The 16,871-nt window shown below is 35.6% G+C and overlaps 1 protein-coding gene across 1 annotated transcript in view; it reads left to right on the plus strand.

Annotated features, from left to right (window-relative positions):
• KLHL1 (kelch like family member 1) overlaps positions 1–16,871 on the plus strand; it is a 254,532-nt gene that overhangs the window by 227,764 nt on the left and 9,897 nt on the right. The window contains exons 8-9 of the mRNA XM_064440768.1: positions 70–232; positions 16,203–16,415. Of these exons, the coding sequence (XP_064296838.1) occupies positions 70–232; positions 16,203–16,415 (376 nt within the window). The remainder of the gene's footprint in view (positions 1–69; positions 233–16,202; positions 16,416–16,871) is intronic.

Consider the following 16,871-nt stretch of genomic DNA (forward strand, 5'->3'; position numbering starts at 1 on the left):
GTTTTGGAATTTTTTTATACTATTGTTAAAGCATACTTTTATCTTCTCTTACTCTCTTCTCCATTTTAGGAGTTACAGTGCTTGAAGGGCCTATTTATGCAGTAGGAGGACATGATGGTTGGAGTTATTTGAATACAGTTGAGAGATGGGACCCTCAAAGTCAGCAGTGGACATTTGTGGCAAGTATGTCAATCGCCAGAAGCACTGTTGGAGTCGCAGCGTTAAATGGCAAGTGAGTAGGGTATTCTTATATGGTTGAAATGCATTTCATAGAGGGATGAATAACTGTGACACACAGTAGTGAATCACTTTTAGCATGTTCAACAGAGGGTATCATTTAAAATGTAGACACAGTTGTGCACACCCTCCTATATCTCATAGCACTTACATTTATTTAAAATAAGTAATTTATGTATATTTTCTACATTATTTTTGTTTAATATTTATAGCAAATGTTTAAGAATATAGACCTGAAATTTCAGTGTGTATGGTATAAAACAATTCAGGACAAACTGTCAGCTGACTCATCTGACTTTTATGTGTTGTATGTGTCAGTTCTAGTTAATCAACTGAGTTTATCCATCTAATATAGTCATGTACCCAGTGATAAGATTTGTTGTATATGCATTTTGTACCTTGCTTCAGCCAAACATTGACCCATGAAACATAGGAAATAAACAGAAATTTGATTCTTGTCAATCCAGTCAGACTGCATCAAACCTGTAATTCTAATTGTGTTCAGAGTCTGTTTCTCTTTTATGACTTTCATTTTTTAAAAATTTTAATGTGGCAGTTGTTAAAATTCATTTTACATTAATGTGATGTATTACTTGTTGCTTATCACTTTTAAAGTACTTGCTTTTAGCTATGTGGCTAAAAAGAATATGGTGTGAACTGTGAAAATTTAGAGGTGGGAGAGGAACTCATCAGACCTAACTTCAGATATTTTTGTATAGACATCTACAACTGAGCCAATCATCCTAAACTCACCTTATGGTCAATGTAAGAAATATGTACTTTTAGGATATCTTTTTTCTTACTTATTTTAGACATTTATGTTAGGACAGCATAAATTGTGCTCTATAAGTGCCCGTTTTTCGCCACTAACTGCATAGGAAACCTGAGGACTCTGTCTCAGATTCTGACTTCTATGTTTTTGATATCTTAAGTGGGAAAAGTGAATCCCACTGTAGACAACAAAACATAAATAAAGGGCAGTCAGTAAAGAATCCCTTGGGAGTAGTGGGAGAAATGGAGTAAGGCAAATTTCTGGAATATTATTTTCCTCATACTTTACTGATACTGAACTGCAAGGGAGAAAGGGTGAGAAACAGCTGCAGATGTGGATGGAATTAGAGAGTAAATGTTGAGGACATCAAGAAAATATTTAATAGAAGTTAGGATTAGAAGTAAATAGGGAAAAAAAGGACTTATTAAGGCTATTGGGTTTCATGGTAGACTATGCTATTGCATAATTCAAGAACCCGCTAAATTTTGCCTATCCATTTCTTCCAGTTGCAAATCATTCAGTTTTGATTACACAGTTGGATAAACTCTCAAAAACCCTTTATATTAGGTCGTGCTTATCACACCTAAGATACAGACTTGAGATAAGTAGGCCAAATTGATTTTTGGGATTGTCAGACTCTTTGCACTGACTGTAAGAGTCACTGAATACAAAAGTCAAACAGTGAGCTTCATTTAGCCTACAAACAAGGAGGTAACAAGACCTATAGGAAATTGTGTACCTTTCCGTAGCTGCAGCAGCAGGTCTGAGAGAGTACCCATAATCCCATCATTATGACAATATGCAGATACAATCTTTTTAAAAAAATGAATCTCAAATTAATTAAAACCACAGGCTTTAAAAGCATTAACTAATTTTATGAGTTTGTCATATTACAGTTATGTCCTTTTTGCAGCGTAACTCTGGATTAAATAGGCTTTATTGGATGCATTCGTTATTAGTATTATATTTAATTCACAGTATCATATACTCAGATGATCTACTTCTCATCCATGACATTAGAAGTTAGTTTTATGTTGTGAAATCATCTGCAAACCACTGAAGCTTAATTGTCATTGCTTTCTCTTACTAAGTCACAGTGGCATTGAAATGTTCCAGAGTAGATCAAATGGACAAAGCTGCTTTAATAACCCTGTTACTCTAAAAGAATCTGTTTCAATGGTGTATGAGCCATGCAGCAAACTAGCAGAGAAAAGATCTAGACAAATAACCCTGCAAATATAGATCTAAAATTATGAAGAGCTGCATGTGATGATGTGCATGTATTCCAGGTATGTTTCTTTTGCACAGCTAAGCATGTGTTTAATGCTTCTCAGTTAATAAACACTGAACTAAATTTTGCATGACTTATGTAGAACACCTTTAAATGAAAAGAGGTGTTATCGATGTCTCAGAAAGGTGGAATGGACACAATCAAAAACTGAAAGGCAGTGGTCTCACTGGAGCAAATAAATTTTTTTTCTAATTTTAATAACCGTCTTTAAAAAACATCCCATATGCCAAGAACTGAAACTTGAAAACATATGTAAGGACCAAACCTTTCAACTCTCTGGTGCTATTCTTACTATACTGTTGCTCCACAAAACTGACATATGCTGCATTCCTCATCTAAACTTTTTGCTTTGAAATAGGCAAATATTTACAGATTTTATTTAAAAAAATAAAATCTAGGGATATTAGAAATGGATATCTCAATGAGAAACAAGACATTGGCTTTAACTTTTAAAAGGAGGAAGTTCTGAGGAGTCTTTCCTGGTTATTCCTTATGTTTCTTTTCTTCTGCACTGAACTAAATAAACAAATAAATAAAATGCAACAGGGTTAGAGTATCTTCGAAGTGAGAGTGTTAGAAACTACTCTACGTGTGTGTGTGTTCTGCACTGCTTTGGGCACTTCACATTAAAGGAATGCTGAATACTAAAGATCTCAAGTGTGAGCTGCGTAAATACTTGAAAAAATATAGGCTCTTCTTTTGTGTTTTTATGCTGGAAACTATTACGATCTTCCATACCTCTGTGGTCTGCTTCATTGGTTTTCCAGTTAAAGTAATTTCAAGCAGAACAAAATTATACATTCTTTTTACTGGGGAAGAGTGGCTGGAAAGCTGCCCAGCTGAAAAGGACTTGGGGGTGTTGGTTGACAGCCGGCTGAATATGAGCCAGCAGTGTGCCCAGGTGGCCAAGAAGGCCAACAGCATCCTGGCTTGTATCAGGAATACTGTAGGGAAGAGACCATGGCCCTGTACTTGGCACTGGTGAGGCTGCACCTTGAATACTGTGTTCAGTTTTGGGCTCCTCACTACAAGAAGGACATTGAGGTGCTGGAGCATTTTACAAGAAGGGCAACGAAGCTGGTGAAAGGTCTGGAGAAAAAGTCTTCTGAGGAGCATCTGAGGGAACTGGGGTTGTTTAGGCTGGAGAAGAGGAGGCTGAGAGGAGACCTCACCACTCTCTACAACTACCTGGAAGGAGATTGTAGTGAGGTGTGTGTCAGTCTCTTCTCCCAAGTAAGGTGTGATACGATGAGAGGAAACAGCCTCAAGTTGCATCAGAGTAGGTTTGGATTGGATATTAGGAAAAAATTCTTCACAGAAGGAGTTGCCAGGCATTGGAACAGGCTGCCCAGAGAGGTGGTGGAGTCACCATCCCTGGAGGTATTCAAAAGACCTGTAGATGTGGTGCTTAGGGACAAGGTTTAGTGGTGGGCTTGTCAGTGTTAGGTTTGTGGATGAACTTGATGAACTTAAAGGTCTTTTCCAACCTAAACAATTCTATGATTCTATGATTTTAACAAGAAAATGGATGAAAACCATATTTTTCTTTAAGGTTATGGTAGAAATAAAAAATAGAACTTTTAGATTCTGATCTCCTTAGGCTCTGGGATGGTTGATTTGTAGGTAACTTCTTATTAGTTCTTAATATATTGAACCTTTTATGCTTACCTATGTTTCGAATCAATTATCAATGTCAGTTATCAATTATTTTGCTGCTCAAAAACTGGACAGTGATACTATCTGAACTGGGCAAAACAGGGCACAGAGAAATAAATGGGTTTTTTTCACTGAAATATACATTTAAATTTAAACTTAAAATGCTGTATTGTATCAAAATCTTTCCTAAAACCTGAAAGGATTGTGCCAACATGTGCATCATAATCTGAAAAAAACCCTTTATTTATTGAAGTTATAAAATCTTGCTGCATTCATCAGAAAAACAGAAAAAATAAGTGTTTTTTTCTTTTCTTTTTATCTTAGTCCATTTGACAGGTTTCTTTTGTATAATCAGGTTCATTATTGCATTTTGAGATCACAATGCAGTTTCACCCATGAGGGCTTAATGGAACATCTTTGTCTCTAAGCATGAACATCACCTGCTTACTACCCTCAGATTTCCCATAGTAATAGGATATATTAGTTGCTATCCTCAGTTGGGAACACAAGCAATATTCCTTTCCTTAAGATGCTTCCTAAACCTAAGGTGCAGCTAGAAGAAATAATAAAAGGGACAGGTGGTTTTCTAGACAAAAGACACACAGCAGATTCATTGCACCAAAATTTCAATAAAGCAGCTTATCCGGTGTCATACAGCAAATAATTAGATAAGATGGAAAAAAGATGAATAGCACATGGATTTTAAGAAGAAAAGAACTGTGACAATTAGGACATCACAAAGTTACTCTTGGAATTCTTAAAAGATCAGGTTTAGGATAAAGGAGTATAACAGCAGGAGCATGCTAGTTATATCGTCAGACCATTCAAAGTGACACCAAAGGTAACATTGTCATGTGGGACATGCACTGTTCCACAGAAGTATTGGGATGACCCTAAGCAGCAACATAAATGGGATATTTAAGAGTACATATGTGAATGAACAAGTCTTGTATTTGAAGGAAACTAATGGTAGAAAGTGGCAGAAGAGGGAAAAAAAAGGCTCTGTACCTTGTTAGTACAGAAAAAACAGTAGAAGGAATCTGTGAAAAACTGAAATGCAACTGAAGAATACATAAAGTTTTATTCATTGTGGAAATATTTATGCTATTTGGTTTACTGTGTTTGATTTTGGTCATGCATGTTGAAAAAAATTAAGTGAAAGTGCAAAGTTTGAACAGGGAGTGCCATGATTATCATGAATGCCTGTCATGCTAAAGAAAAGCAACAGAAGTATTACAGCTGGCAAAGGAACAGATGCATACAAATAAATAAAACTCAGATGGGAAAGCAGAGGTGAAATAAAAATGATAGGGAGACAACAAGAGGGTGGACACCAAACTCTCATCAGGTTCTAAATGTTTGTTTATTGGTTCATCGAAAGAGCAATATAATCTGTTTTCATGGAACATCAAAAGTTGGAATCTGAGAATTCTCCTTTTCAGTAACATGCCTTTGTTTTCCCAAATCAACAATTTGTTCTGTGTAGCAGTAACGATCTGTATTGAGGCTTTGGAGATTCCATCTCCTTCATCCTCAGACCTTTCTTATAGTTAAACAGTAGTGGAAGTGTGAAGAGTGTTAGCCTTAGCGTATATAAATATATTTTTTTCTTTTTTTTTTTTTAACTTGACACCTTTAACAATTTTTAACATGATTTGGTAGCTACTGTAGACTTGCCACGACTGTAGAGTTTCATGGGAAGAAACATGGTCAGTAGCTTATCCTGATCTGGAAACAGTACCATCTTTTCTGTCTTGTTACCGTTAACAACCCTGTTGCACGGACTGGAAAAGAAAGAGTGCATGAACTCTCTCATATCAGCAACAGATGTAGGTGTTAAAATATTAAATGTGAAATGGAGACTTACACTAACGTAGAAATTTTTAAAAAATCAGGAAAGGATGGTGCTTTTTATATGCAGATAACGGGAGAGGTCAGACATGGGGATGATTTATTTGAATTGCTCTTTGGGGACCGACATGAGTAACATGTACCTATGTAAGCGTGGCATTCTGTAGTTCACAGGAGAGAATGCTGAAGCCATAGTACTCTTCTACAGCATAAGTTAGAAGCATCAAGGAACCAAATGTACAAAAAAATCTTTTTCAGAAGCTTTTTAAAATTGTCACTTACTGTTTCAAGATTGTGTCTTCCTTTCTTCATTTTTAAAATCAAGAAGGAAAAACATCTAGTTGATAATTTCATTCCAATAAATACTAATCTTTTCAGTATCTTAAAGTGTAGTTGCCTCCAAGACTACAGTAGTGATTTATTAGCTTTCTATTTCACAACTCTCTAATATATGAAGCATGCATTCCTTGAGAACACTGAACCTTTACACTAACTTTTTTTCATGTAATTTAATTTCAGAACAAATTTAAATCTAGTGGGAAAACTGTGAGTAAGAATGAAGTTATGTTTACCCACTTTCCTCTGGAATATATACCCAAAAGAGACTTTTTGTATCATACAGATTTATGTTATTCCAAATAATTGTGTGACACACACCTAACTGAAAATTCTCTAGATTTTCCTATTATATGGCCATAAAAATTACATCACAGAAAAAAAAAAATCCTGAATTTCTACTTTTACATTGGAAATTATCAACATTCATTTTATGTAACTATAGCTTTCATGGCAAAAAGATTGGCCTTTTACTTTTGTTCTCTTTAACAGATATAAAAAAAACCTGTGCTGCAAAAAGAAAAAAATACTCAGCTGTTAGTAAAATTTGCAGATTGACTTTAAATGGGAGAACATCACAGCAGTACACTGAATTAAGCAGCAAATAGAATGACTCTGACATGCACTGGGAAGCAATTCATTCACATGGTAACATCCTGCAAAACCAAGGAGACGGGAGTTCTGCCCTTTATTGATTGGCACATCCTCAAAGTTGTGCTTTAGTGAACTTGATATTTCCACCTGCTGCTGCTGTTTATATCAAATATCACACACTATTTTTGATCTATGATAGGTGGCAAAAAGCAAGGAATTGTCTAATCTTAACTTTTAAAAATAGAACAATAGAATAGAATAAGTGCCTTTTGAAATAATCTTTTACTTTTCTTTTGTTTGAGAAAAAAAGTTTTATAAGTGTTTTCTCTGAAGAAAAGTAAAAGAACAATGAGAAATGATGCAGGAGAATATTACTCCCCATTAATATCCATCTGATTTGTATCTGATCCTTTCAACAGAGAAGCAGCAATGTTTTTTTTATTATTATAATTAGTATTAACATTTTCATTATGTAGGGGAATAGACAGGGATCGGCGACCGGAAGATCACGGGATGTGACGGAAAGATAGACTCCTCCCCATAGGAGTGGCAGGAACAGGAAGCGCAAGAGCTATATAAGCGTGTGACGCAGCTACATAAACGGACATTTTGTATCCATCATATTGATGTCTGTGCATCACTGTCCCCAGGGTGGGTAGAGCCCTGTGTCCCGGAGATATGCGGCCCAAGATAAGTTCTCCCGTAGAAGCGTACAGCAACACATTACAATTGGTTTTACAGTCTCCATCTGTGTTTAGGCAGTGTACAATAAGGGAAGGAGAAAATGGGTGCTGTGTATTCGGAATTACTTATGCATTACTGTGGTGGGTTAGCCTTCAGCCTTAGCTAACAGTCAAATGCCCACCCAGCCGCTCAGTCACTCTCCTTCGTCAGACGGGGAGAAAATAAGATGAGATTGCTCATGGGCTGAGATAAAGAGAGCAAGATCACTTACCAATTACTGTCACAGGCAAAACAGTCTCAACTTGGGGAAAATTAATGTAGATTAGTGCAAATAAAAATGGATTCTGTGTAATAAGAAACAAAGACAAATTTTAAAACAGCACCTTTCTTCCCCCCTTTCCCAGACTCAACTTATTTCTTTCATTCCTGATTCCTCTACCCCTATCCTTGAGTGGTGCAGGGCGATGGGGAATGGGAGTTGCGGTCAGTCCATCTGCTGCTCCTTCCTCCTCACATATTTCCCTTGCTCCATCATGGACTCGCCATAGGGTGCAGTCCTTCAGGAAACATCCTGGTGCTCCTGCATGGTGTCCTCCACAGGCTGCAGTGCAGATATCTGCTTTGGTGCCATGGAGCACCTCCTCCTCCTTCTCTGACCTTGGTGTTCCCTCTGCTGTTTCTCACTCTCTTTTTCCCCTCCTCACTCTGTCTTTGTGGCATTTGCTGCCCTTTCTAAAATACCTTTTCCCCAAGGCACCCCCACCTTGGCCGAGGGGCTCAGCAGTGCCCTGCGATGGGTGGGTTGGAGCTGGCTGGAACCGGCCGTGTCCGGCACGGGGCAGCCCCTGCATCCCACACTGCCAGCGCCTGGGCACTTACAGCCAGTACAATAGCAATATTGATTTTTGCACACTTTTAATGATGAAGTAATTGCCACACACAGGACATCTTTGTGTTGAGTTCGGAGATCAGGTTTCCTATCAAATGTTGTCTAAGTAGAGTTTGGAAAATAAAGGAATATTAGAAACCAGTAAGCAAGCCATTTAAATTAGTCAAAGATTAAAAATGGGGATGTGCTTCAAGTACCCAAGCAGCAAGTCTTGGGGCAAATGACCAGCTCTAGCCATGGTTCACATATGTTTTTTTATAACAGTTTTTAAAAAATCTAAGTTGAACATTTATAAAACATTTGAGCTTTCAGGACGTTGGTGCCAAAGCATTATCTGTGATTCTTTTTTCATAAGTTCAGTACCAAAGGAAGTAACTAAATGCTTAGACATTTGAGGACGAGTCACAATTTATAATCTCAAGAAAGATGTCAGAATTATGTCTGGTGATTTTTTTTAAGAAGTAAAATGCAATAGAAATACTAAGAGCAGATGCTTAAACTGACACAGAGATATTTTCTTTTATAGGAACAAAACCCTAAAGACAGATCATCTTAATCCAATCCAACATCTTTAACACTGGAGTTGTTTGGAAAGCCTTATCTTTCTCCATCAATTATGTTTCCTTCCTTTTTCTTGTTTATCTTAATCACTAATATTTGAATGTATTCCCTTTTGAAATCTTTATTGAAAGGCAGGCCAACATAAAAATGTGATTTTGTGGTTGTGTCCTTTATGAAATTGTTTATTATCGATTGGCTATGTCAGATTTTGTCTGTTGCTTTATTGTGGCAGATAGAATTTGGAATGGCTTCCACATTCTATTAATTCTACTTAAGCATTCATAGAAATAGGGGACACTAATGATTTTTTTTTAACAATACGTATGTATATACCTATTCACAATTGTGTCCCTTCACACCCATGCAAATTAATTTGTTATGTTTTCAGTTTCATTTGTTAGGTGGAGAGGCTTTAATAATATCTAGCTTTCTTTAAAATATTTTTTTTTATTCATTCATATTCATTTACATTCATTCAGTCCCACCAGTTTTGCAATAGTTGGATTCATTTAGTAATGGATTTCGAGAAATTGGATTGTTGTCTTAGCATTACTTTTCCAGCTATTCTCTTTTTCTTTTTCAGTGGAAAACACAGAGAGCTGGCCAATACAGGCCTTGCTGTATGCACAGGGGAATGTTTTGTTTTCAGGTCATTTAATGAAACAAAGCTGGAATGAAAGAGCAGTTGCTTTAGTTTAACATGTCCCTTATGACTATTATGCGTTATTACAATGCGAACATCAGAAAATTTAGCTTGCTGAACCTTCATTTTCAAGAAAACAGCAAAATTCAAACCAAATTAGTGTGTGCACAAGAAAGGTTCTCAAAACTGTTGTGTAGTTATTCACTCACAGGAGTATATTCGCTGTCTACTGACCTCGGACAGGCATAGGTTAATAATTCCACAAAGTCCTTAATAGCAGTTCAGTGTGTGGCACAAGAGAATTAGTAATGTATTACATTCATATAACCACCTACAAAACTTGATTGCGTGGCTGATTACAACCTCCTCCAGGAGTTCTGCTTCTTTGCCTTTCATGCATCATATAATAAACTATCTGTGGCAGTCTCTCTTAGCAGAATCATTAAGGCTTATTACTAATTCAGTGCCCCGGTCTGATCTTTTGTACTTTTGCACACAAATTCATATTTCCTATGTGGGGATCCCATGCAGCTCAGTGAATGTGCAATTCAATTCAATATGCATCATATTCTGTCTTTTTCAAGCAAGATTTAACTTCATATTTTACATCCAGCCTGTAAAATAGGAGTCTACACAGGCTTACTTCTTTTTATGTGTAAATATATGTGACTCTTAGAAGAGGATAATTAAAAATCATGAAACTTTACAGTAAAACCAATATCTTTCCTACAGTCCAAGGCAGATGCGTATGCAGCTAGGCTGTATTGCTCTTTAGAACCCAAGTGATTGTTAGGAAACATGGCACATGCTAATGACATTGCTACATTGTAGGGTAGGAACTTGATGAGCCTGTTTTCTCTTGTTATGCTATGGTCAGGCTCCCAGATGCTTAGGCCATGTTTCTATTTTGCATATTTACTGCACACCTGCATCTTTTAGTGCATACACCCTACCATGCACTTCTCTTCGTCCATCACCCACACAAACAAGATTTTTGGACTAGCTGACTGTTGATTGGTGTACAGCTAGCATGGCTGTCATTGGCTGTAAGGTCTGCCGTTCAGATTTTGTAATAAGAAACATTTTGTCTTTGCTACATAATTCTTTTTTTTTTTTTCCTGCAAAATTTGTAATGAACAACAAATTCTACATAGATAATGAACATAATATAGTACGGTATGTGTTAATTTGGGCATGGAAGGGTACTTCAGACAAAGCAGACATGACAAGTTAGCTTACTCAGTCCTAATACCTGACAGGAAAAGGCAATTGGGTCACTTCATCTAACTTAAGCTTTTAAATGTAACACACATTCCAATCTAGACAAAGGGAGGCAGTGTGGATAATGCCTAGAAAGATTCACAGCCAATTTTTTAATTGTACAGCTTCCACAATTAAGCACAGACTCCTAAAAGCATACAGCAATGACTGTCATATCTCTCATGGTCAAAACTGCGAAAGATATTAGCATCCCACATTCTGGATTATTCTGAAAGTCTGGCTTTCAATGATTATCTTTAGTGGGAGATGATGTATGAGAATCCCAGCCTATCTCAAAGACTACTTAGTGCCTATATGCTGGGACCTGAAGGAAGCCCTGGTTCAGTGCAGTCAGAGAAGTCTAGAGATACTCCCCCGACCAAATGCAGGCATTTACTTGCATTCTATCCACACAGCTATACATGCACGTATTAATGTGTGTGTTTGTACATGTGTATACACTTTCTTATTTCCACTTATGTGTAAATCTGGAAGGATATTTAAACACCTAAATCTTACTGAAATTAAAGCAAGCTAAATATCTAATTTGATACTCAGCTAAACATCTTTATGGGCAATAGCCCTTACAGCAGGTATCAATTATCTCCTATACTCAGCAGAACAGAATGCCATGCTATCTCCACTGTTAACTGATATTTCTATTTTTCTAATTTGAAACTTGATTAACTTCTTAATAACTAATATTGGGATAAAATGAAATGTCTTTTGACTCAGTAGGCCAACTTCAGCTGAATTTTCTTTATTGGTTGAATTCATTGAATTGAGAAGGATTTGTTCGTTGCGAAGGTCACAGACTAAATGATCTAAGACTTTTTTTCTAGTCATCCATATAATTGCAATGCACTGATAATTTTCATAGTTCAGTAAAAACTATGGAACTAGCTCAATATTCTTAAATAAATGAAGTATTAATATGCTGTAATTGTGATTTTTAAAGCTGAATAACACTTCAAAATTTCATGCCAATCTAACAAGATAAGTATGACTGAAACAATTATATTTCCCATCAAAGCATTTTTTTTTCATGGCTGTTTTTGCTTGAGGGTTTCTTTGGTCTTGTGCCTCATTGATGATTCAGTTACTCTTTTACTAATACATCTGAACTAAGAAAATACTATAGTTGACATACATAATTACAGTCAGGTAAAGCAAGAAAATCTTTGATACTGCATCCTTTCTGACCAAAATATTCTGACTACAAACACTCTAAAATCAGTATTTTATGAGACATTAATATTTTGCCTAATACTGAAATACAGCAGTGCTTTTCCTTGTAAAAAAAATTCATGATTTCACATCTGTTTCCATAACAGATCTTACATTATCTACCCAACTAGAAAGTAAAATGAAATTTGACTTAGGATGATATTAATTGCTTATTAGGTATTTTATAAGTGTAACTAATTTTACAAAACCCTTTTGCAATGGAGGGAATGTTAAACCTATTTCAAAGACTAACTCTATCAGCCTTAGAATTTTTTCATAGTAACTTTTAAAGTCTTGTCTCTATTCTTACTATATTTTACTCTAAAAGTACTTTGACCTATAAATAAATTTATACTTTAATTTAAATCCTTTAGATTTATTTCAGGTTCCTTTATGAGAGTTTTGACACTGCTAATGTTTTCTAAATGTGCTGTTTATTAACTGCTGCTTTTGATCAAACTCTTTTCTCAAAAAGACCATTATTCTGCCTTCCGCTATAGGGAAAGAGGGACACATTGAAAATATTCTTCCTTAACTGTAGAAACTATAAAAAGGTGTAGATATTTTAATATCTAAAATTGTGCAATAAATGGATACTGAGACAGAACAAAATGAAACAGCTGTATGGTCTAAAACTATTAAACTCATAAAGAAGATGAATATCATAACCACATTAGCTCAGTCTAGCACAAAGTAATTCTGTGAATTCAATAACAATTTCTTATTTAATGACAGATTCACTGTATTATTTTTTTAAATATAAATAATAGAGCAAATAAAAGGCCTTAAGGTCATGCTGTAGTAGATGATTAATTTCGAAAGACTATTTTGCCTTAACTACCTTATAGCCTGATACAGTTATGAACATTTTTAACTGGTAGAATCAGTCAGTGATCTTGTAGAGATAATGTAGCCCCAATAATTTTGATTAGAATTAAATTTACTTGAAACAGGTTCTTTTTATTAGGAAACTATACTTTCTAACCTAGGAAGTAGAACTTTGCTGTAATTACATTATCTATGTAAAGTGTGTTTTTCTCTCAATATTTTCCATCAGTAGTTACTATTTCTTTAATTGCAAACACTTTATGACTTTTTTTTCCCTTCACTTTGTTTTGGTCAAACTGTATATATTTTTAATTTTCTTTATTACTTAATTACTCCTCCAAATACATGAAATACCATTGCAAACTTACACACAGAAAAAAGATTTCATTAATACTTTCCATTCAGAAAATTATTTTTTCAGCTCTTGCCAGTGAACTCCTGTTCATTGGCATAACCAAGGCAGCAGGGATAGATATCTTTCCTCTCCTATAGTCTGATTCCTAGATCAGGTGTGGACAGATTGAGCAATACAGTCCAGCACCAATGAAAATTATTACCTTCCCCTCACTTCTACCCAGCAGATTTTCTTTCTGCCAGAGTAATCCTCTGTTGCTTTTTCAGGCACACTGAAAGGGCAGAAAAGGGTACAAAGGGACCTAAGCAAAAGACTGGATATGGTCTTTGATATTTACAGTGAAATACTTTTGAAAGGAAAAAACTCTTTCAGAAATGCAGTAAAGGTATGATTCAACTGTTTTCACAAGCTGTGCTACCTCACATGAAAGGCAGTCTGGTTTTTTGAGCTTGGCTTGTCAAACGGAATTTTAAAATGGCCTTCCTTATTAGTTACCAAAGGTTTGTAATGATAGCATTGAGATAAATGCTTTTGAACCAGCCAGTCATGATTTCTCTTAATGTATCCAACTTTGAAACCTCTACTGCATTTTCTAGCCATTTTATATATATATACATACATACATACATACATATATATATACACACACACAAATGTTTAGGAAGCTCTATCCATCTTAATACAGAAAGAAGTGACCAAACCCCGAAAAGGCAAATTTTCAGCTCAGAGGAGACTTAGTTTGGTCTGAATTCATATCTATACACAGTGTCCAAATAAGCTGAAATATAGACCATTGAGGAATAGAAATCTATAACATGTCTGCAGGCAAAACTTTTACTGTGATCAGTAGAGGTAAAAGTACTCAGTACTGGATGTTTTTTTTTTCCTTCTTGGTCTTCCCCTCTTGTTTACCATGGTCTTCATTTTAAGGGATCAATTCACTTACCTACATGTAATTGCCCACTGCTATTTGAATTCCCTCAGGATAGCCTACGTGACCTCCAGCAATCATGCATGTTTCTCCTGTGTAGTCTTTGTCATATCTGCCAGTCTGCAGGGAATGTCACTGTACCCTGGATGTCACAAATAACATTTAATCGCTATCTGTGGGAAGCTGAATGAAGTCCCATCTTTGAAAATAAAGATAACATCCCTGCAGACACCTACATGTAAATGCTTATATTTACATTTACATTAATGTAAATGTATTTGATCACATGTTTAAATTTTTTTTTAGTGCTGTTCTGCAGTCCTTATTTTCTGCTGAAGAAAAACAGTATGATTGTGGCTGGTGAACCAAATTGTTCTTTAGGCTTGGCTGACTACCCTGAGCATAACAGCAATTTAGACACTGTATACACCTGCAAATTAACACTTACATGTAGGTATCTTAATCTCAAATTGGACCCCACCTGTAGATATCTGATAATCGTATAGAAAAGTAGATGTCTTAGGGCTGGATCCACAGATACAGTTGCAAAAAAGAGTTTTATTTGCTTTAACATCTTTCTTAGAGGGAGTATGAATTCTCCTGGCTACTTTTGTCAGAGCACAAGTATATCTGTCAGGCAGTACCAGAATATTCTATGGCTTCAGTGACATATTTAGTGGTAGCATGGTACTTCCTTATTCATTAGCATCCATGCCAATTAAATGTAATGGTAAATGCACATTTAAGTAGCTCTGAATTCGTGGAGCGCTTAGGACAGTAAAAGCTTCCAAATGAATAATTGCTTCACACAGACAGCTTTTGCATCCTAAATTGTTCAGTGGTTGGACTTTAAAATAGCCTGTGTTTCTATTAGTTAATTCCCAGGCACTGTAGAAAAGGCAACAGACGCCAAAAGGATTCATATAAGAAATGAATGTGGCACGGTAATAGTAGAAAAGAACAATCAGAACTGTTTCCTCCTGGGAACCATTATAAAAGGAGGAAGGAAACAAGTTTCTTGCCTGCAGATAGTTACAAACACAACATATTTTTTCTTAAACCACATTTTTGCGTTTTGAATTTAAAATATTTTCAGAAGTTTTCTATGACTTCCCTACAGAACTCAATCCTCATAATATAGTCTGACGAAGAAAATCAACATACAGTGCCTGGGGGTATCATTTTCTTACTTGCTGAGTATACATTAATGTTAGTATGAGCAAGACTTTCTTCAGTATAACCAAGATCCTTGAAACTAAGGTTGCACTTTTTAAAAATCCATGTTTAAAACATAACGCAATATTCTTTTCTGCAATGCACTGCATATTTGATCTTTACTATATTATAAGTGTATAATTCATTCCAGACATGAGCCTCCCATTGACAGTTTTGTATGTGCAATAGGCTGAATACTAGATCAAAGACTGACTACAGTTTTCTATATGGTTTGTACTTTAGCATACACAGCTTATGCAGTACTTCTTTTCTTTCTTTTTTTTTTTTTTTTTTGCAAGAAGGGAGAATTAGAAGCCTGTGAATCTATTCAGTATTAAATAATTATACAAGATAAAATATTAAATTACAGGGCAGCAGTTGTCAGAATAATTCCCACTACTTTGCTGCATGATAAAAACACAGAGAAACTATAATAATTGGATTACATACTTCTTGTTTGTCTGGATTACCAATTATAAGTTAGCACTTCCACTTCCACCTCACATGTGTGAGCAGTTAGGCAGCAACCCTGCTTACATGATTTATAAATCTACAGAGACAAATCTGCATGTCACTTATGGCTCTCTTGGCAGCATATGATGTAATCAAAGAATTAAAATATCCAGTACCAGAAAGAAAATCTCTTCCTTTCTATTCAGATGGACAAAGCACTTAATATGTGAATTTGGTAATAATATTAAAGTCATCTATATTTGCTGACCATATGAAATTCATATGATTTTGAGAGTTTATATTTTTTTCTTTTTCCTGTTTACTGATGTCAGATAAAACACTCAGATGCTCTTTGTTTTTATTTCTACAGTTCTGAACTCTTGTTTTATTAACAATTTTATTTGTGTGGACTTTCTTAGGTTATATTCAGTTGGAGGTCGGGATGGAAGTTCGTGTTTGAGTTCAATGGAATATTATGATCCTCACACAAATAAATGGAATATGTGTGCTCCTATGTGTAAGAGAAGAGGAGGTGTAGGAGTGGCTACGTGTGATGGCTTTCTTTATGCAGTTGGAGGCCATGATGCTCCTGCTTCTAACCATTGTTCCCGATTGCTGGACTATGTAGAAAGGTATCCAATTTATACATGCATTTTTTTGAGCACAAAATGATGTCCACTAGCATCATTTTCTTAGCTAAATGATGGTAAAATTAAACAGATGTTTTTACCCCCCAAAATACCAACTTACTTACTTGAAAAATTCCATAAAGGTTTATAGAAGACAACCTCTCTGAAGGTTATTTTCTTTCCCCTTTTTTCACAATACTATTATCTATTATCATGGACCCAAAACTCCACTCTTTTCACATCTCATTTAAGAAATCTTTGTTTTTATGGCATGATATTACACATTGCAGAGTTATAAACTAAACTTTGCAGAGATAAAAATTCAGCCTTGAAATAATTCTATAACACCAAATTGTGTTTAGAAGTATTTTGTAACTCTACAAACATAGCTGAGCGCAGATGAAATACAAAACGGCTTAAGTGATGGATATTTACAGTGCATGACATTGCTTCCTTTAG

This window comes from Phalacrocorax carbo, chromosome 1 (assembly GCF_963921805.1).
Source record: "Phalacrocorax carbo chromosome 1, bPhaCar2.1, whole genome shotgun sequence".
Taxonomy (NCBI): Eukaryota; Metazoa; Chordata; class Aves; order Suliformes; family Phalacrocoracidae; genus Phalacrocorax; species Phalacrocorax carbo.